Below are 22,962 nucleotides of genomic sequence, written 5' to 3' on the forward strand. Positions count from 1 at the left end.
TAGTGCTACACTTTCTTGATGTATCCCTTCTAAAAAGTTCAGCCTGATTTACTGTCATTAACAGGATCATAATAATGCTGTGAGATGTATAATTAGATATATTTAAAAGAGAAGATACTGACCCAGAAGGAAAGGTATTTGGAACATGTCCAGTAAGTGGAGTAAATGACAGCTTTGGTCATTATTTCTGAATCTTTTAAAAGATTTGCTGAATCACAGCAGGAATCTGAAGCAGAGCTCAAAGTACCACCAAAGTCTCCCTTTCTTATGCTATCTGTACTTACAAGATGTTTAACTCCTCCTATCCCTTTTAATGAAACAGGGATAAATGTGATGTTTTCTTCTAGACTTTAGAAGTTCCCTGCAGAGAACTGAGTCATATATTGCCTTTTGCTTCTGTCAGCCACATCATCAGCTTCAATGAAAACATTCCAATACAGGATTTGCTTTAAATTGGTTTTCTACTTGGTGAAGCAAATGTTTTGGCTTGCTGGCCAAGTTTCCCTTTGGATACAATATAGGTTCCCTAAAACTACCTTAACTTTGGATGATTCAGCCTCTTTTTCATTTCAGCACAATAGATCCAGTGCAAATATTAGTACATATTAACAGAGGTAATTGAAAGAGGAAAAAGAATAAATACTCAGTGCTCTGTATACTGGAAGACTTGTAGATCACTTGGCATATATTGAAATTCATTAACTGAAATAGCCTCATCTGAATACATGTCTCTGTCCTTCAGTGTCACTGTTGAGTTTATTTTGTTTGTCAGGGTTGACTATTGGCCCTCCCCTTGATCACAAACGAAATGCCAATGACTTCTACAGCTCTTCACGAGATACCAGATCCCACTGCAAGAATATGAAGTCCATTTCTACTATCAGCTTGTAGTTAACACTAGGGCATTTTAACATGTGCTCTTTGGGATATATATATATATATATATATTTACTATTTTACTATATAGTCTGACATACCAAAGTGAAAATATACTACATTGTCTTTTCCTTCACACAGCATGCAACTGTATCCGTACAGTAAGGAAGCTGGCTGTCAGTTTTGCACAATCTGTGATTAATCTCACACAGTTGTCTCTCTTTTTGTGATAAAACAAATGTTTTGGAGTCCAAGGCCTTGCAAGAACTACCCATTTTAACAGTTGGCATTTATTATGCCTGTCTAATGCAAACTTGCACAATCTGCTACCCAGTTGGAAAACAGGAACAGAGCCCCAGACGCATTTCGGCTGAGGTGAGAGTTTAGACTGACTCAGGAACTACACCTGCTCTGTAATGACTCACGCTCCTCTCCAAGCACACATCTCAGGCACTGTGCTGGTTGGGCCAGCTGGAAGTATACAGCTGACCTCTCTCTGTACTGTTTTTGAAGGTGGCTGCTCTGCCAATCCAGCCAAGCGCTTGCCCTTTCCCTCCGTCCCTTCCTCCCAAGCTGCTGAAAACAAAGTGCTTCCCGTAGAGAGCTCAAAACAACTCGCCGTGTCCTCCCATGCAGGGGTATGCTGTGAAGACAAGACTGAGCCCCACGGTTTCCAAGTTTCATTTCAAAGAAAATTCTGCTATCTTATCTCCTAAAAATTGAATGCTGAATGTAGGCTGCAGGGCAGTGTGATGTGGAATAAGGATTTAGTGTTTTTGTTTGTTTGTATGTTTTTTCCATAAACTACTTAGCTTGCTTTGGAAAGCACCAAGACCACTTCCAATGTGAACATCAAATTTGTGAGGTTATTCCATTGTTTCTATTTGCTTTTCTCAAATATGTTTCTCAAATATTTTCCTTAAACGTTACAACCATTTTTGATAATGAGGGAAGCACAAGATGATATCACAGCCATCCAGGATTATACACTCAGACTTTCTAAGAAGACTGTGGCACCCTTGCAATTCATTTGTGAAAAAGAAGTGTTTAGCATGTGTAAATACTTATCTTTTTGGCAGGCTGTATGAGCACTTCTACAGGATAGCAGAACCCCACCACACTGACAAATAACTCTGCCCTTGAGGTACTACTGCCCCAATGTATTTTTGAGTTTGTATTTTAATCATGGAAAAACCTGAGGAAGAGAGCCTCAGTTAGTAGTATTCATCCTTATTTAACCCCCTGGTTAACCACCCCTGGGGTGACTTGTCATGCTTTTATGATACGAAATCATAAAGATAGAAACCAAAAATTTCAGCATACAATTACTTTTAAATGAACATTTTTGGTTTTTGTATACTTTGTTCTTGAAAATTTGGGGGGAAAAAAGAACCCTACAGGTTTTCTCATTTCTATTAAAATCATTGCATCCTAGTAACAATAGTGCATAACACTGACTGTCAGTTTTATGTTCTAACATAAACAGCAGATATCAGAGAGGTTTCACCTGAAGCAAAGTTAAATATGCAAAGTTTATGTGCATAATGACTCTATGGCCTGAAAAGGGAGAGCTGTGGGAAGAATATAATAAAAGGCAAATGAAAATGTGATAGGCATTGAGAAGGTGAATAGGAAACAGTTATTCACTGCTTTTTATAGTGCAGGAAGGGGGTTATCAAATGAAATTATCAAGCAGTAAACTTGAAACAAATAAAAAGATGTGACTTTTCATATAATGCCCACTTAAATTTTAAATTGTATTGCCTCAGAGTGCCCAGTACACTAGTGTACCAGGACTCAAAGGATAATTAGACAAAGTAATGGAAAAAAATACATCAGAGGCTATTCAAGTCAAAGATTTTTTCTCTACCTTGTTCCTTTCATAGAATCATAGAATCATAGAATATCCTGAGTTGGAAGGGACCCTTAAGGATCATCAAGTCCAACTCTTGACACCGCACAGGTCTACCCAAAAGTTCAGACCATGTGACTAAGCGCACAGTCCAATCTCTTCTTAAATTCAGTCAGGCTCGGTGCAGTGACCACTTCCCTGGGGAGCCTGTTCCAGTGTGCAACCACTCTCTCTGTGAAGAACCCCCTCCTGATGTCAAGCCTAAACTTCCCCTGCCTCAGCTTAACCCCGTTCCCGCGGGTCCTGTCGCTGGTGTTAATGGAGAAAAGGTCTCCTGCCTCTCGACACCCCCCTTACGAGGAAGTTGTAGACTGCGATGAGGTCTCCCCTCAGCCTCCTCTTCTCCAGGCTGAACAGGCCCAGTGCCCTCAGCCGTTCCTCGTACGTCTTCCCCTCCAGGCCTTTCACCATCTTCGTAGCCCTCCTCTGGACACTCTCCAACAGTTTCATGCCCTTTTTATACTGTGGTGCCCAGAACTGCACACAGTACTCGAGGTGGGGCCGCACCAGCGCAGAGTAGAGCGGGACAATCACCTCCCTTGACCTACTAGCGATGCCGTGCTTGATGCACCCCAGGACACGGTTGGCCCTCCTGGCTGCCAGGGCACACTGCTGGCTCATATTCAACTTGCTGTCTACCATGACCCCCAGATCCCTCTCTTCTAGGCTGCTCTCCAGCGTCTCATCGCCCAGTCTGTACGTGCAGCCGGGGTTTCCCTGTCCCAGGTGCAGGACCTGGCACTTGCTCTTATTGAACTTCATGCAGTTGGTGATCGCCCAGCTCTCCAACCTATCCAGATCCCTCTGCAAGGCCTTTCCACCCTCAACAGAGTCCACAACTCCTCCAAGTTTGGTGTCATCAGCAAACTTGCTCAAAATACCTTCTATTCCTACATCCAGATCGTTTATAAAAATATTGAAAAGTACCGGCCCTAAAATGGAGCCTTGAGGGACCCCACTGGTGACCGCCCGCCAGCCTGACGCAGCCCCATTTACCATAACCCTTTGGGCCCTGCCCGTTAGCCAATTGCTCACCCATCGTATGATGTTTTTATTTAGCTGTATGGTGGACATTTTGTCCAGTAGGATCCTATGGGAAACCATGTCAAAAGCCTTGCTGAAACCGTGTCAAAAGCCTTGCTTTGAGGAAGACAAAGTTACAGAAGGAAGGTGTTGCTCTGTTTTTATAATTTCTTCATTAAAATCTCTGCTATGAAATGTTGTAAAGTAGATGATGGAGAGCTAAATAGACTTTTGGTCTGACCCATCAACATTGAGTATTCATAGGAAAGCTGATATCGTATTTGAAAGTAGTCTCTACCTTCATTTATTTAAAAGAAATCAAAACAAAAACTCTCACAACAGATTTTAAAATATTGCATAAACTGAAAAAAAAAAAATCAAGTGCTCAAATTTTTAAACAAAATTTAGAATTTCCCAAACAAGTAAAAACTTGCATCAAACATCACATTTCTATGAAGCTCTTTCCTGAGACTCATTTTTTCCCCAAATTTCCAGCATTCATGGAAGTTTAGAAATACTCAGACTGCTTAAAATTTGGATTATAAACCCACTTCTTACTTATATTTCTGACACTTCAAATACAATCAACTTTAAGCACAACAGATAAGCCTAGGTTTTTTAGAATAATACTAATTCAAAGCCTGTTCTCTCCCCTCATTCTGCTCTATCCAGGCACTGGGGGAAATGACAACAAAAATGACAAATTGTTGTATGGTAACCGATGTCATAAAATGATTACTACTGATGCAGTGCAAAATGAGGGGAAATAATAGTATGAGTAAATGTGTCTTAAATAACCCATAATCCAAAAGGAAGTTATCCTTAATACTACAAACAGTGAAAGTATTTTCAGCTGGTGGAGCAGATCACTAAACAATTTCCATGGGACCCTGTCATCTGTTTAATTTCTTTTGTTGACTCACTCAGCATCTTGCAGGAGTGAACCCTTCATTTTACATGCACATCCCCAAAAGCCTGGGTATTTCTTGTCTCCCTGAATGTTAAAATGTGCTCAGGTGTACATGTCCCTGTCTGAAAAGCACTTTTACAGCTACTTCTGGAGCTCTGAATAAAAGGAAGATGTCCAAAATCTGAGTGCTCAGTTCTCATTACTGGATGATTCTCCTGTTTAAACCATTTTGAAAGCATTTTTAAATAAAATTAACAAGAAGAAGTAAATTCTGCATAGATATGCTATTCTCTCACTTCTGTTGCATCAGAGACGAATGAGGCCTAAGAAACAAAGTTCAGAAGATCAGTGAAATAAAAAGCAGATACTTATTACAAGTTAATTCATCTCCATTATCTGTCTTTTTAATGGATGAGAAATTTTGTAATGATTATTTTTTCCAAAGGGAATAGAATATTACTCGAAGGTGCATGAGTCCTGTTTAAACCAAGGGAAAGAAATATATAAATACTGTTGGGAGAAAATTTTAAATACCTGTTTTGTAACTGAATTTAAATACCATCATTTTAATTTAGCAGATGTCCCAAGTGCTTAACATCTATGTTGCTGAGGGGGAAAGACATTAGCATAGAAGGTATTCTGATTTTTGAGTTTTGGCACATAATTATCCTTAAATCATTCATGACTTCAAACAATTTCTATTCCTGTTCACACTGATCTTGAATTTTATGTTTGCTTGACAGCTTGCATTACGCTTGACCTGAAATCATTTCAGTGATGGAAGAAAAAGATAAGTTTTGTTTTAACATACGTTGTATGATTACTAGTACATTATAGAGATACTTAACTACAGAGAAAAGAGCAATGGATACATTGGCAAAAGTTTGGTTACACCAAATATGTTTGAATTTCCTAATAATGCATGTAGGAAATAAATTAAAAACTCACTGTGCAAAGAAGCCTACAGGAAAAAGTGCAAAAGCTTATTCTATATTTGATAAGCAAAAATAATTCAAACCTCTGAACACGTTTGTGGTAAATGCTAGATCGTGTTTTTCATAAAAACCTGTTCTGTCATGGATGCAAACTAAAACCTTAGTGCTTTTCAAGTCACAATAGGGATGAGCTGCATAGGCAGAATGATAATTGAAGCCCACAAAGTTTTCAGGCAAAGATACGAGTAAGAATTTTGTAATTAGCACTGAGCAAATAATTGCTTCTTTGATTGAGTGACTAAACTGAAAAATTAGGATAACTCTTAGCTCTGTGTCAGACAGAAGTAATTGCTTTCTTTCTCTCTTGGCAAGAAAAAAAAGTTGGAGAGTGTTTTTTTTTTTTTGGTGCATGGGGCGTGGATAGGAAATGAAAGATTCTTTCAACAACTCCCAGGTTATGATATTAAGCATACCTAAGAAGCAGTTCAGAAGCAGAGAAAAGAATGAAACTAGAGATGGACTGATTAATAGTAATAAATAATAAAGGTTGCTATTAGGGTATTAGAGTATCAAAAAACTAACCTGTAAAGTGACTCTCCTTTTTGTCCAGCTTCTGCAAATTGAACAGGACACACTCAAATACTGTCAGCCCAAGGGATCAATGTCTCTTTGCCTCTGCACCATGAAGAGACCAGGTGCACAAAGCAGAGGTCAGGAAAGTACCCACCCACCAAGCACTCAGCTGGTAGTTTATAGAGTGGAGTCTTTACCTTTGGATTTCCATTCTGTTGATTTCTTCCCTCTTCTTAATGCTTCTACTTAAACTACCTTGTCTGAGTCCTTGTTTAGTAGGATACCTATATCTGGTCTGCTCAAGTTGGAAACTAGTTGTTCCATGCAGAACAGACAAGGTAAATCTAAAGATCACTGACCTTTTGAGGAGCTATTTAATATTTTTCCTTCCCTTCAAACATTACCATAAGAAATGATCTTGTTTCTCTTTTGGGACTAAGTGTTGCACAGGGAAAAAAAGAGGCCTGATTGTTACTGGATTGAACATAAGTTTATGGAGGGAGAGAGCAAGAAGGTCTGGCCTCTTGCTGAAGTAAAACTTTCTATACATCATTGCACATGCAAATTATCCTAAATGGGATAAGAAGGACTATAACAGAAGCAAGATCATAGCTCCACTCCCTGCATGGTGCAATAAAATGGTTGATGGTGCAAAATCAAGGATGAATTTCCACAATGTACTGCACAAGTTACACGTTTCCACTATACCTCTAGTGCAGTGGATGTTATCCCTGAGGAGCTATCTCTGAATGGAACTACATCCAAAGAATAAAAGGTAACCTGAAAATGCTCCCTGTGAAGTTAGCTATTCAAAAACACACTTAGGTACCTACTGATTTTTTTACACCATGCATCTGGATACTCCAAATATTCACATGAATCTGAAATTAAACCAAATGCCACGTCTGAGTTTGCAACTTGTCACACAATCCACATTCTGTGACTTTATGTAAAGCAGAAGTAAAAATCAATCAAACTTTTGGACCAAGTCCTAAGGACTTCCTAAATACATGGCATGGCTGGAAAAGAAGCCAAAAAAGAGACACATGGAAGTCTCAAAGAAAAACCAGGTGCTTTCCATAAGATTTACACATACAGTTGTGAAACAAACAACTTGCAAAAACATACACATATTTATGCAAGGTAGCTCTCCATGCTTTCCCTGTATTCTCATCAAGTATGCATGCATGGTGATGTAATACTCTTGAAGTGAGGATGCTAACATGTATTTTGCATTTAGCTTCAAAGATCACATCACATCATGTTCATCTTCTATTTAATATTAAAACTGCATAAAAGCTTCTCAGAATACATCCCTCTATGCAAATTCCAACTTGCCTTAGGTGTCACTTGCTAAACACAACACACTCATTTTTTTAAAAAAGAGCACAGAAAGGATTTTAAAAGAACAGAAGGTTTTTCTCCCTCCAACTATCCTATATTGCACTACTATGGAGCAATTGTTGAGCAGAAATAAGCTGTGGTAAAATACATCCTTTTTGATTGGAAAATGTCCTCATGCATTCAGGAAAGCTTTTCCAGAGGACAGTAGAACAATGATCTCCAATTTCTGACCTACGGCAATAACCTCTAACATAATTCAGATAACAGGCCATAAAAGAAGAAAAGGAAGGAAATTGTCTTTAGAAATAGTCTTCAACTATTGTAACTCCAGTTTGCCACTGCTGCTGAATTCTAACATACAATATCAAGAGCACTACATAACAGAAAGGAGTCCAGTATGTTTGTCTTACAAACTGAAACAGGTTTTTCTTCTGACTGTACTGGAGAAATCAGCCTATCTTTCTGAATAGAAATAGAGATGGCTCTATTATGTATATGACCAGAAATCTACGTTTTTACCTATATAGGTGAATGTTCATTTATACACTTGCATAGCCTCATTTAAAACAACATTGGCATTTTGCAGATTATAGGATCAGGACTTTGTCAGATGTCCAAGAGTTCATTGCTATGCATTGGTCTTGCCTAGATCAACACATATAATGCACTACTGAAAACTCTATCTGCAGATGGCTGCAAAGACAGATAATTTGTAATTGGCTGAACAGCTTTGTGAAAAGTTGCATTCTCCCTGAATGAAGCTGGGGAGAATCATGTTAATTCAACTGTATTTGCAGTAAATGTGAAGATGTGAAGCCATCATCACATTGTAAATCATCACCACCATTATAAGTTCTCTCAAAAAAAATGTTTACACCAAAGGTATTTTCAGATAACAATGCTCTGTGCCAGCTACTCTGCCATCACAGGCCCTGTACTTTACCCTTCTAATCAAGGAATTTTGCACTTGCTGATCAAGGAATTATTTTAAAGAAAAATTAAGACCAAAAGGCAGCTCTATGGGTTGGCATGGGCAACATACTGAACCTTAGGAAAGGCTTTTTACTGCTGTTAAGTAACAGCATATTTTAATAAAATTGAAAGAAGCTAAGGTCTAAATTTCTCCTAAGCCTGCTATGTACTCTTCACAGAGAATGTACATTCAAAAGGATTTATATTATAAATTATATTATATTAATTATATCATATCACTTATATATTGTATTATATTTCATATTGTATTATATTATTTGCTGTTGCACTGCAGAGAGGAATGTGTTATTGAAACGCAGGGTTATGATCTGACCACGAGGTGGGAGCATTGCTTGTCACACACACCTAGAGCACGTTAGGCTTTCTGTGTAACATACTAGCACTACAAGAGATGAGTACAAATATCCCATATATTGCTGTGCTGCAACCTGCAAATTTGCTTGTTACCACTAGAATAAGTTCCCAGGACAAACATCAAAAAAATTAACCTTCTAATTTTCTGTAACTCCTATCTGAGAAAGAATAACAGAATAAAATATATTGCATTGGTGCCTAAAACAAAGAGTTGCACTGAAAAGTTTATATTAACACAATAGAAACTTTTCCAATTAGGGAAAAAAAAATGAGGGTAAAGATAACCCATGAAAGTGGAAAAGGAGGAAAATAATTTCCTCTTTTATTGTAAGTTCTGTGAGTAGAAAAAAAATTGCAGAAATAAAGTTTGTGAATGTAGAGAAAAACAATTATGTGCAACTGCTTCAAATTTTCCATTCAAAGTGATGAAAAGCAACAATTTCACATAGGAAAATTAGGTTTTAAAACCAAAATGGTTTTAAAATGTTCTGTCCCATGGGAAACATTTGATAATGATGTTGATGCTGATGACTTGTGCTGATGATGTCTCTGATAGGACTGTGTCTTTATATGGAAATACCCGTATCTCTTTTCTTGGAACTGAAGGTAAGGTCAGTACTGAATAACAAGCAGTATGTCCCAGAAAAAAAAAAAAAAAAAAAAAAAAAGTAACAAGAAGTTTAGAGGACTCTAGCCTACATTTGAGAGACTTGCACAGGATTTTGAAGTTTATACTGTAATCTAAGGCATGATCACAAGTTACACAGCCATCCTCAAGCTAGTTTCAAAGTAGTTGGCTGGGGTACTGATAGACTCAGTTCTGTGAAGCTCTGCCGAGATGCATACATAGATTCCTGGTGTCTCAGAGAGCCTGATCACTGTTTCTGGAGGCATGTACACTTAGCTGTTTGTGGGTAGCTTAAAGCTAACTCAAACACATTGCACCTGTTACTTCAGTGTAGGCATGCCTCTTCAGTGTCTTTGTGTCCACATGGGATGTTTATTCCTGTTTCCTCAGCCACTTTGTTCACCACGTAGAAGGATGAATATGCTACAAATGTTTTAGCATGTCTGTATTCCAGTTACAACATATTAAAATAAAATTTTGTATACGCTCAAAAAGTAAATTGGGCACATATCCTGCAAAGATTTATGCACTCTGTAACTGTCTTCCCTAGATGAAGGTGCACAGCAGGACAGAGTGGCTGACTGACCAAAGCTGGATGCAGGGCTCTAGCTGATGCTAATGGGTGGTAGAGAGAAGGAAGAAATAGGATGTGATAAATCTACACAAACGGGCACCTGTTTGAACTAAATATCCCTCAGCCACACACTCAGAGGCTGTTATACCCAAGTATCAGGCTTGGTGCTAGTAAAGCCCAGGCTGAATTTCACCCACATGCAATCTACATGTACTGGGAGAATTATAATTGTAACTTTTGTCTTTCTAACTCCCCTCTCCCTCCCCTTTCTCTTTTTTTTTTCTTCTTTTTTTTCTAGCACATGAAAGACCATGTACCAGCTTGTGAGAAAGCACATGTTTAGGTAAACATTTCAGTAGTCTGCAAACAGTTATATATGATCTATGGACAATGTTCCTCTCTCCACATCCCTCATCACATGGCTGATAAGGAGATTTGCTCTGGAGAGAGCAATGGACAGAAGAGCTTTTACAGTATTTGTCAAAACAGAAGTGCCTCCCTAACTCTTCCCTCTTTAAGGCACATCATTCACAATTTTCCCCCCTTATTTTTGTCAATGAGTTCATTAGTTATAATCTCTCTCTACAGTTTCTGACTTTAAAATATTCAGCCTACAAATTGTCTTTGCTTGGTTACAGTTGCTTATTCACAGTAATCAACTGGTCCCACTGCATTGGTCTTTTCCCTACGGGGATGAGTAAAACATTTCCTTATGGGAGAAAAACAGTCATTAAATAACTAACAGCACACAAAGATTAGCAAATTGGAAGTAAACAAATTCACAACCTCACTCTTGAAGTCAGCATGAAACTCACCTCTTTGTCTTCCAGCCTGGCTAAATAGATGCCCCTAATCTTTCCAAAAGCCTGAGTGCAAGGCTTCAAAGCTAACTTCGCCATTAAATTTAGGGATCCCAGGTCTACTTTCCTGGCTAAGCTGATACTCCTGCACCTGCATAGAGAAGCTCCAAGCTTTCTGCATGTACCTCATCCTGCCAGGGCTGCAGTCTTCTAGCACAACCTCTGCTCTGCCATCACCCACTGCAATGGGGTGCCATTCTACCCACTGGTCCTTCTGGGGCCATTATAGTTACATAAGGCAGTGCACATATTCATGAACTCCTGGAGAGCTCTTAATTTCTGCATCCCTGAAGAAAGAATTGTGAAAGGTACTTGTTCAAGACAGTCTTCCTGACAGACACTTATCTAAAGTATGTAAATAATATGACTTTCTAACAATATAATTGAGTTTTCTTAAAGAATTGCTGCTAAGAGAGATCTGTAAAAATAAAATTAAAACAAAATAAAACAAAACAAAACAAAACAAAACAAAACAAAATAAAATAAAATAAAATAAAATAAAATAAAATAAAATAAAATAAAATAAAATAAAATAAAATAAAATAAAATAAAACATATTTGTGTGTCTGAAATTAATACGTACTTCTGGATGAATTGTTCTACTTTTTTTTTTTTATTGAGTTATCACATTTTCTTCTTATTTGTCATTTTGCTAGAGGAATAAGAATATTAAGTAATTTCTTACAATGAAATATAAGTAAACTTACAAACATTCAGCCTACAAATTATCTTTGCCTGGTTACAATTGTTTACTCAAGGTAATCAACTGGTCCCATTGCATTGGTCTTTTCCCTAAGGAGATGAGAAGAAAATGTCCTTACAAGAGAACAAACAGACAATAAATAGCTAACAGCACGCAAAGACTAGCAGGGGATTTGCAACTTATATCCCAAGTGACAAGATGAGAGGAAATGGCCTCCAATTGTGCCATGGGAGGTTTAGGTTGGGTATTAGGAGAAATTTCTTTACTGAAAGAGTTGTGCAGCATTGGAATAGGCTGCCCAGGGAAATGGCTGAGTCACCATCCCTGGAAGTCTTCAAGAAATATGTAGGTTTAGAACTTAATAGCATGGTTTAGTGGTGGATTTTAGCACTAGGTTAAAGGTTTTACTACATGATCTTAGAGGTCTTTACCAAACTGAATGATTCTATAATTCTAAACACAGCACCATTCTAAATTGCAGTGCTTACAATGAGGTTGTCTTTCTTGACCAACAAAATAAAGTACTGAACTATTTATGTTTAGGGATAGCTGTATTTCAGTTGATTTAACTGAGACATATAGAAAGGAAATCTTAGTTCTAACATTTGTTTCCATTTATTTTGCTATCCAATACTTAAGCAATCACTTCAGGAGCAATAAGGGGTCAGATATTACCTCATAGCCCGGTGGTGCACAGCTGAGGAGGTGCAGAAGAGGAGACATGCCATAGACATAGAACATAGCTGTTCTTCTCCTTTGCTGAGGCTACTAAAAGATCTATGGACCTTAACAATAGGCTTAGGGTTATGTGAAATTATTTCCAGATGCCCAAGAAACTGTCCTACAGCTTGGATTGCTTCAGTTCAACAGCACTTTATCAATACTCCTTTCCCATAGCATCCTTAATATGGCCTCTATGCTTATTCCTGTTTGTTTCCCATAAATGTGGTTCAACAGCACCTGGCAAATTCTCCCTCAGACAATTAAGTCAAGAAAGCTCTGTGATTGTATTAGTGTAATATAACATGCAATCATAAAAAGCAGAGACATTTTGTTCAGGGTTTTTCTTAGGTTTGTGTTTTGCATCCCCCATGCAGCCTGTCTTCACTGAGAGCAGAATTTTGCCCAAAGAAGCTCAGAAAGATAGAACCTCACAAACCCATGTTTCCTATTGAGCAATTGCAGTAATCCAGGATTTTTCTTGAAGGCACTGCAAGAAATTGATTGATAAGGAAGGTGGTTTACTAACAGAACAACTAAGTAGTGCTAGGCATTTGAAAGAAATAATTTTTAGCCCAGAATGCCCCAATGGTTTCTGTCTCTATGCTCTAATGCTCTAATGGCTGTTTCTGTTAAATCTGTTTCTGGTTACCACACAATTTTTTGGTTTTAGAATAAACTGTGGATGTTTATAAAACAAGAGAATGCATATAGAAATGGGTGACAAAATGTAATGAAATTTTAAGTCCTTACCATCTGTTTTCTTTGTTTCATTTCCCACATTAGACTGATCATTTTTGTCTGATTTACTGTCTTCCTTTAATTCACCTAGAAAGAAGCAATAAGAAATACTATAAGCATTATAATGCAGACCATAGTGTATCAATGTCTGTAACCCAATCAAATTGCAATATCAAAAAGAGATGTTCCTTAGGAGGAAGAATCACAATGAACTATGATTAACATATTATCATAGAATAATGCACCAGGCAAACTTTTTCCAAGTTCTACTGAAAATCAAGCTTCACAATTTCCTTTTAAATTTATTCTAACTGTTAACACTTCTAAGTGCACATTCAAACTCATACTTCCTCTGGCTGCATGTAGGCCATTAACACTCGAACACCACCTTCACTTCAAAATCAGGAATCTGAAAAAATATGCTTTTAAAAGACTGAGTAAAAACCTGTGAGGCTTCATCATAGATCTTTGCATTAAAGAACAACCCTAGATATCCCAAACAGTCCTATATAATTTTGTCACACTTTCTCTTACCAGTTTTCTTTATCCACAGACTCATTTAGGTTGGTCCTTTTATGCTGATAACAGGGAACAGACGAGCATCCTAGTATTGATCACTGTTTTTAGAGTCTGGAGCAAACCACTAAAGCAAGGTCTTTGGTGTTGCAACTGTTGATGCAGAGTGAAAATGGCTGCTGGAGCTGGGGTATATTTTATGAAGCCAGGAAGGTTAGTCAGAGTCCTTCTCATTTTATATTCTCTTTTAGTCATACAGCAGAGCACATCAGACCTTCCTAGACCATCCCCTCACTGAATGAGAAAGTTTTGTTCCCAAATGCAGGAGCAAATAAAAAATAACTTAAAGGGACAGATCTAGTAGAACAGGGTTCATTTAGCTATTGTGTCTAAACAGCTTCAAATAAGGTCTCCTTCCTTCAAATGTCCAGAGAAGGAATGGCAGCCTGCACAAATGAGAGCTTCCTTCCCTCCAGAAAGGAATAGCAGTAAATTTGTGACCCACAAACCAACATGAAAAAGCTGTAATGAGTCTCACCTCAGAAGTTTATAAATGTGACTTGTACATTGCATAGCTGTATTAAAGTGATGCTTATTCCAGCTGTATTACTATTTTGTTATTATAACTACTTCATGGGCTTTGGATCAAGATTATAGGTATTGATATGTTATAAAGGACCCAATCTGCTTTCAAAACAATTATGGCCAATGAATATTTCTTTTTTGGAATAGCCCCAAAACCAGAAATTGTAGAGAAGCAAGGTTTCTCTTTTCTACATTGTTCCCTAACCACTGGAATAACTGTTTTTCTTGTATGACAGAGAATTGATAACTGTCCAATTAAGTTTTATCATAGTATAACAGAATGGTTTTGAAATCTTAAAATATTTAACAAGATGGAAAAAACATGTCCCGTTCAGTTCTCATTTACAGCCAAAACTTTCATGCTTTTCTTATTAAGGTCACTGTGTGTGAGAGAGAAAAATGTAAGGAGGAAGATGGGACAGACAGCAACTTCTTAGCTAATCATACTGCCACTGACTCAGGCTCCTTTGGAAAGTTTAATCTGAACAGAGATGTGTGAGCAGCTCCAAGTAGGTTTGAGGTGTCTGCTTGAAAAAGGTGGCCTGTAAAAGTACATTGTCTTCAGGAAATGAAATGAAACCGTACCTAGCAAAGCACAGAAGTCTCTTGCATTCCCTCCACCGTCATACAGCAGATGGTAATGATAAGCTAATAATGCTTTCTTTAACCATTGCCTATAGAAGTTGCTTGACCCTAAGTGTGTGTAGGCAATGATGATGAACACACGTATATTATTTCCCAGTTTGATGTCTCTGAGAAAGCACAAGGGCAGTGAGTGATGGAGAGAGAGTTCAAACGCCTCTGATGACACAATTTCTGAACATTCATTGAATATCTTATTATGAATAGGGGACTTCTGAGTTTTGTAATATCTACCCTGCCATATTGCCAGCAGCAGTGCAAAACGATGATCATAATAATCTTTCTGAAAGGGATTACAAAGGCAGAGAAATAATAAGGTGAATACTTTACAATGAGATATTAACATATAGGCGTAGAATAAAGGAAGTTGTGGTGAACCTAGAGATGTGAATGATAGATTTCATCAGTCTCCAAAGTCTCTGCAGTGATTGTACCTCATAAAGGCCTTCTCCCGTAAATTAAGGAGCAGAATTTCTTTTCCTGAGAAAGACACTAATTTTCAGAAATCATTAAAATTCCTTTCAAGCATTTTTGACACCTGCAGCAGAGAGACATTGCAGAAATAGGTACTGTCAAAATCACTAGAGCACACTTAGTCCCTGTATTGTTAAAAGTGTCTAAAACAAAGGATTTCAGAAGCAAAACCTGTTGCAACCTAAAGGGGATTTTGTATGTCCCCAACCTTTTTGTCTCTTTGGGCGGTCCATTCCTAATCACCTGCATAACACTGTCTGAAGAAAAATCCCCATATGTAACAGCGTATTTGTTTAAGAGAATGCTTCTGAGTCTGAATGTGTTGCTGTTTTGGGACTGGCTGACACTACCATACTGATGAGAAGATACGTATACTGCCATCTTTTGCTAAAGGCTTAAGGGAGCGGGAGCTGGGGAGAGAAGGACAATGAAAGAGACAACTGATCTGTTCTCATGGATCTAATCATTTCTTTTAATGTGGTATGCAATTTTCATTTTTTTCAAACTTTCTTTGGGTCTAAAATGCGATTTTTATTTTAACTGGGTGTCAGTTTTCTGACAATGAATCTCAAAGGCTCATGTTTGCCCTAATAGAGTAAGGGAGACATAAATAAAATAGCACTTAAAATAGAGAATGGGGGGAATGATCTACTGTCCCAAAACATATTTACACCTGAGAATCAGTTAAAAGATAACTTAAATAGGCCTTAAAAAGCATTTATAACTCCTCGGTCTCCTCTTTCAGTTAACCAAGTAGCGAAGCTGTTCTTTGAACCATGACAATTTGTTTCAGCTTTTAAGTGTGTATCAAAATAAGCTGTTTCACTTCCATGAGAAAACGTTGCCCTTTCTGCCAAAAGCACCTGAACAGATATGACAAACCCCAACTTTTATGGAAGAATACTACTTGGGAATTAATTTACAGTTTCCAATTCCCATATGGAGGTACCTACGCCAACTTCTAGGAAAAGGCCCTGGGTCCTGGAACATCGTTTTTCAGGACACCAGTTGCCCCCATCTCTGAGGTGTGATACTGGTTTTAGGGCTAGATTCAACTTTCAGTGGAAGAAGAGCACTCACCATTCTGGACACGCTGTTTCTCTTCTCTCACTGTCTGATGAGAGTCCACCCCCTTATCTGTCCTAGGTGCATTTTTTCCTTGAGAGACTTCTTGTTTGTTCATCCCAGTTTGCTGAGTCCCATTTACACAATTCTCACTGGAATCTGCATTTTTGTCTTCCCCAGGATTTATTTCTTTGCTGTTCTCTGTCTTTGCTGCTGTCACATCTTCAGCTGGCTTTTCATCCTTTTCATCTGTTTTCTTTTCATCTGTTCCCTGATGAACACTTTCCTCTGCTTCTTTCTTAGCTTTTTCTTCTGCATCCTCAGCAAAGAGAGAAGCAATATGAGAAAAGAAATCATGATTATCAGTCAATTTGACAAGAAGGATACAACTTACACATCTAAATCTACTTCAGCTTTATACATGCAAACAAGCTTTACTTAGTTAAGTATATGAATTGGCTTGACAAGGGAAAAAGAGCATAGGAGAATATTTAAGAAAGTACTCTAAAAAAAATATCCCATGTTAGCCTAACTGTATCTCATGGTCATGTCCATTTTTTTAGCGTATAAGGCTCCCCTTTGACAAGGCAGTTCCTCAAAATTTTTGAAAGACAAATTAAAAGGATCTATCAGCTATGTAAGGCTCTGTGGGCACCAAAGAGATACATCTATCTCCATTCCTAACACACAGGAATTAGTCAAACCACATTTACTTTATCTCATGTTGTACCATGTAAGTCTAAGCTCTTAAAAAGTCTCGATTCTTCGAAAATCCACTTTTTTCCTGCTTGTCCCAGGTTGCTTCCACTTCCAGCTTCCTAAGCTCTTAGTTTCTGTTTACTGTTATCATTTCTTTCCATCTCTGAACTTTCTTAGCAAAATAATATATTGCTTGCTACCAGTACCTGCTCTGCTATCCCCAAAAGTCTTGCAGTTAAACAGAAATATGCAAAGGTATAAACTCCAAAGCAGGTATTAAAAAACATTCAGGAAAAAAAAAAAAAGACAGAAGCCAATTTCTCCCATTCAAGCTACTGTTCTTGTTCATATCCAGATCTTGGGTTCTAGTACAACAGGACACACTTATAACAGAGGTACTACATTTCTTGTGCAGGTCGGGTACAGCAGACCTGCGCAGACTCACTTGCAAGCCATAAACTCTGTGTGGCTTCTTGCATTGCACTGGAAGGCAGGATGCAACCACAGACCCTCAGCACAGTCCTCAAGCTAATAAACATGGCTGGGTGTGCACAGCCTCCGGGGCAGATACTCCATAATTTTCTCCCTCTTTTAAACAATCACTAAAGAATTAATCTGTAAAAGCAACTGCGTAGCTTAGCACACACTCAATTTGGAGTCTTATTCAGCTTCAGAACATATCTATATCTGTAGTGGGTCTAAGCATTCAGATATGACTGCACTATACAACTCAGTATATCTCATATTGCCTGCATTCAGGATTTCAGGGTCTGCAATAGCCCAGCCCACCAGTCAACCCATCATGGACAACCAATTGCACTATATTTGTAATAGGAATCACAGATAGATGTATCTCCTGGTTTCTGAGAGATTGTGTAAGTTGATGAGCAGACAAGTAGATCCTGCAAATCAATGAGTAAATTCTACATCAGTCCAATGGAAGCATTCTTGACACCTACAGGGAAGATGTTTTGGTCCTTACAGGAGCAGTGTCTTAGATACAAAGGAAAAATTACAAAAGAATTTGCAAGTGTCTTCTCAAATTCTTCTGATAAGTGAATCAGAACTAGTTTTGAGAAAAATGTACCAATGGGATACAAGAGAGAAAGGGGGAAAGTCATCTTTATAAGAAATGCCAATCTGTATTTCCTTGCCAGCAGCTAAAGTTAATTAATTTCTAAATGAATAAATTATGGCTCACATGAAAATATAATTAAATTAGATATGAGTCTCCCTCACTTTGTTAATCATTCCTAAAATCTATGGTAGCTGCCATAGATATAGCCCAGCTATGTATGTTTATATTTTCCCTGGAGTCTCACGGTATTTACAATGCTCTCTCTCATTTGAAGATCTGAAAAAAATCTTCATTTTGCACGTGAACCACAAGAGAAAGATTAAGCTCAGGAGGCTGGGGCTTGCTACAGAACTGCTGGATCACAGAACCACAGAATCACAGAATTTCTAGGTTGGAAGAGACCTCAAGATCATCGAGTCCAACCTCTGACCTAACACTAACAGTCCCCATTAAACCATATCCCTAAGCTCTACATCTAAATGTCTCTTAAAGACCTCCAGGGATGGTGAGTCCACCACTTCCCTGGGCAGCCTGTTCCAATGCCTAACAACCCTTTCAGTAAAGAATTTCTTCCTAAGATCCAACCTAAAACTCCCCTGGCGCAACTTTAGCCCATTCCCCCTCGTCTTCTCACCAGGCATGTAAGAGAATAGACCAACCCCCACCTCACTACAGCCTCCTTTAAGGTACCTCTAGAGAGAGCAATAAGGTCGCCCCTGAGCCTCCTCTTCTCCAGGCTGAACAAGCCCAGCTCCCTCAGCCGCTCCACGTAGGACTTGTTCTCCAGGCCCCTCACCAGCTTCGTCGCCCTTCTCTGGACTCGCTCAAGCACCTCGATGTCCTTCTTGTAGCGAGGGGCCCAAAACTGAACACAGTACTCGAGGTGCGGCCTCACCAGAGCCGAGTACAGGGGGACGATCACTTCCCTAGCCCTGCTGGCCACACTGTTTCTTATGCAAGCCAGGATGCTGTTGGCCTTCTTGGCCACCTGAGCACACTGCTGGCTCATATTCAGCCGACTATCAACCATCACTCCCAGGTCCTTCTCTGCCTGGCAGCTCTCCAACCACTCATCTCCCAGCCTGTAGAGCTGCTTGGGGTTGTTGTGCCCCAGGTGCAGGACCCAGCACTTGGCCTTGTTGAACTTCATGCAGTTGACCTCAGCCCATCGGTGCAGCCTATCCAGATCCTCCTGCAGAGCCTTCCTACCCTCGAGCAGATCGACACACGCACCTAACTTGGTGTCATCTGCAAACTTACTGAGGGTGCACTCAATGCCCTCATCCAGATCATTGATGAAGATATTAAAGAGGACCGGCCCCAGCACCGAGCCCTGGGGAACGCCACTAGTGACTGGCCTCCAACTGGATTTGACTCCATTTACCACGACTCTTTGGGCCTGGCTATCCAGCCAGTTTCTAACCCAACGAAGCGTGTGCCAGTCCAAGCCAAGAGCAGCCAGTTTCTTCAGGAGAATGCTGTGGGAGATGGTGTCAAATGCCTTGCTGAAGTCAAGGTAGACCACATCCACAGCCTTTCCCTCATCCACCCAGCGCGTCCCTTTGTCATAGAAGGAGATCAGGTTCGTCAAGCAGGACCTGCCTTTCATAAACCTATGCTGACTGGGCCTGATCATCTGCTTGCCCTGCAAGTGCTGCGTGATGACTCTCAAGATAATCTGCTCCATGAGCTTCCCTAGCACTGAGGTCAAACTGATGAGTGCCTCTTGCCAAAATTAGTGTCAGAAAATACTTTATCCACATGGTGCTTTGCACATCAGGGTGTTTGTTTATTCCAGGTTTTAATTTGTATCTATTTAATGAAGATCCTTTAAGCAAAAGAGCTCAGTAATAAACCTACTTACTTTGCCCACACAGTCCAAGACATTTTCTATAAATACCACACTCGGGATAAAATAGCTCACTGATTCACTGATACATCTAGAGACACTGCTATTACCAAAGGGAATACCGTATTCTACACATTATATAACAATAATAATAATAGCAACAGCAATAATAATAATGATGATGATGATAATATTTTTTTCCTTCCCAGTTGCTATTTTCTGCCAATCAACAGTTAAACGCTTTATCTGCCTGCTAATAATAATTTTTATTTTTATATTTGCAGAGCACCTTGATACATTGCTAGACTTTGGTTTGACAGGGGTCAGCAGTTGAAAGTCCTAGTGTATGGAAGACCCTGCTGCATATGGCTCAGATAGGCAAGGCAGCTGGAGGAGGGCTCAGAGACTTGCTGCAAGTCAGGAGCAAGACAGCAGGTGAGCAAAGGTTTTGATGGAAGGGCTCTGGAGTCCAAGAAGAGTTTCTTAGTCCACAGACCATCCAAAGGCATGCTAAGACTTATGTTTATATATATCTTTCAGGATAAAATAATTAGGCATGCCTGTATTGTTAAATGCACCCAAAAACACAGAAATTATCTGAATGTCTATGAATTCAGATAAAAAGAAGCTGATTATGCTTTCTGAATCTCCTGTCATTTAACCCATAAACTAGGTCTCTGATCAGAGCTATCAGTGATGAAGATTGGTAAAAAAAAGCGAAGTTAATAAACAATTCTGGGCTAAGGGCTGTCAGAAAGGTAAAGATAAAATGCCTTACTTAAGGGTCCCCCATGTCTAATAATGCAGACTAGTGTGTGCTCCACTTTGATGTGAACTAATTGTTTCATAGACTCTATCTTCAGGATCTGCTAGAAGGATTATTTCTTATGAGGTACTTAAAAATAAAACATTTTCCTCTCCAGCTAAAGTATTAATAACCAAACACTTACTGGCAGGGTAATCTGTAAATAAAGAATATGAAATACTTCGTTAAGGCATATTATCAGTAGTAGCATTAGTTAAGTAATGTGTGCACATCCGCTTGAATCATACCTTGACATTTACATGTACACATTTAGAAAAAAAGTCTTTATGCAAAGCAGTCACTGCAAGTGGGTACAAAGCACATTTAAAAGTTAAATATCCAGAACCTATTATGATCTACTCTCTCTATTTGTTTTACTTATTTATTTCCCCATAGGTCTCATTTGCGTGTAGAATTTTTATCTAGTAGATCCTCTGTAGATAAGCAAATATGTACAGCTCATGTTGAAGTGAAATACTTCAAAACAGTTAACTATATCAGCATCATTCATTAACACTCATACTTTGATACAATGACCATATTAAATGCTTTGCTCATTTGATTAACTATAATTTGTTTGGTCCAAAAAGAAAGGTAAAATAGTGAATATCAATTTTAAAACCTAAAAAGTATTTAAAAATAACAGATAAGGAGATTTCGAATTATACTTTTGTTTTTATTTTCATAGAACGTCTAGAAAGGCTTTTCCTGAATGGTAAGTTTTAGTCACCCAGGAAAATTTAATTTTGAATACGTGCTTTCCTGCACCTTTAGACAAGCCTTTCAATTGGAGAGGAGCAATCTGCTCTGGCAGATGAAACAATAACAAATAAGCCAAATTTTCCATCAGTTCTAAAGACAGAGCCACATAAAACACTGAAATCAAACTCCTTCCATTTACATGAAATATAACAATTTAATTAAATAACGAGTTCAGTAACATGCATTCAGCTCAGAGTGGACATTGTATCATGAAGAATTTCATAAATAATAAAAAAAAATAATCAGCAACACATTCTGCTTTCTTTTGTTCTAAAGCTTAAATTACTCCATTTTTTTGTGTTTTTTTTGGCTTCCCCCCACGTAGAATAATGATATTGACTGCTGGTCAGATTGCAGCCAACACAGCTCTCATATTCTTCTGAAATATCTGCAGTTCTGCACAGATTCATGACATCATGAGCATATGCAGCATACTTCCTAATTCTTCATCCAAGTTATGGGTACAAATATGAAGCCGGATGTGAATCCAGAATATGTTGGCCTTTTCCCCTGAAGTATTGTTCATATTCCTTTCAAACTTAACAGTGAACAATTGATAACCTATCTCTAAAAATGCTTTTACAGCTATTTTTGCACTCACTCTGAGTCTGACTCATGACTTTAGGGGACCTCCCTTACAGTTTCTTCTTTTTCCTCCCATTGTCCAAATCCTCCTCATTATATACACTTACATCACACAGAAGCATATAAGGCACAGATGAGTCACAATATCCCTATCTTTCTGAATTCACTGTATGTTGTTGACCTTGAAAAGCAGATTCTTTCAAACTAACAGTGCTTACTTGGAGAATAATTTGAAGAAGAGCTTGAAGAAGAATAGGTCAAAAGAATTTTTATTCTTTCACTAAGGATTCTGGCTGTTACCTTTGGTGGCTTGCGCTTTCCATTTCTCCCGGTTCTGCTGCACCACCTCAGTCCAGGTGGCTTTAAAACATTTGAAGTCCACAGTGAGTATGGAGCAGTTGAGTGAGGCACTTCCTTCTGACCCAGTGCTCTTGACACTTGATCTTTTAACATCAGAGGGGCTAATGCTATTCAGACTGGGACACAACATCACAAAACACAGCAGAAATCAGTAGCTTATACACCCAAATACAGCTAAGAAGAAATCATTACTGTAAGTCTAGATAACTTAACAGAGTCAAACATAAAAAAATAAAGATAAGCTTTAATATGTTCTCTCTCATAGTCCCCTCCTTCCCATCCCAGAGCAATCAATGTTAAAGCAAACAGCACAATCTGAGCCAGTATTGGAAATAAAGGGCAGCTTTTCTATTATTATTTTTGGTATCCAAAGTCCCTTAGAAAAAGAATCACTCA

The 22,962-nt window shown here is 38.6% G+C and overlaps 1 protein-coding gene across 9 annotated transcripts in view; it reads right to left on the reverse strand.

Moving 5' to 3' along the window:
* Positions 1–22,962, reverse strand: part of PDE1C (phosphodiesterase 1C) — a 316,241-nt gene that overhangs the window by 22,009 nt on the left and 271,270 nt on the right. For 8 of the 9 annotated variants that reach the window (XM_068675041.1, XM_068675044.1, XM_068675046.1 and 5 more), the window contains 3 exons: positions 22,507–22,682; positions 16,444–16,740; positions 13,159–13,233 (listed from right to left, as the gene is read on the reverse strand). In XM_068675041.1, the coding sequence (XP_068531142.1) occupies positions 13,159–13,233; positions 16,444–16,740; positions 22,507–22,682 (548 nt within the window). Of the gene's footprint in view, positions 1–12,383; positions 12,896–13,158; positions 13,234–16,443; positions 16,741–22,506; positions 22,683–22,962 lie in introns of those variants that run through there. The other variant, XM_068675047.1, reaches the window with a different exon arrangement.

Source organism: Anas acuta, chromosome 2 (assembly GCF_963932015.1).
Source record: "Anas acuta chromosome 2, bAnaAcu1.1, whole genome shotgun sequence".
Taxonomy (NCBI): Eukaryota; Metazoa; Chordata; class Aves; order Anseriformes; family Anatidae; genus Anas; species Anas acuta.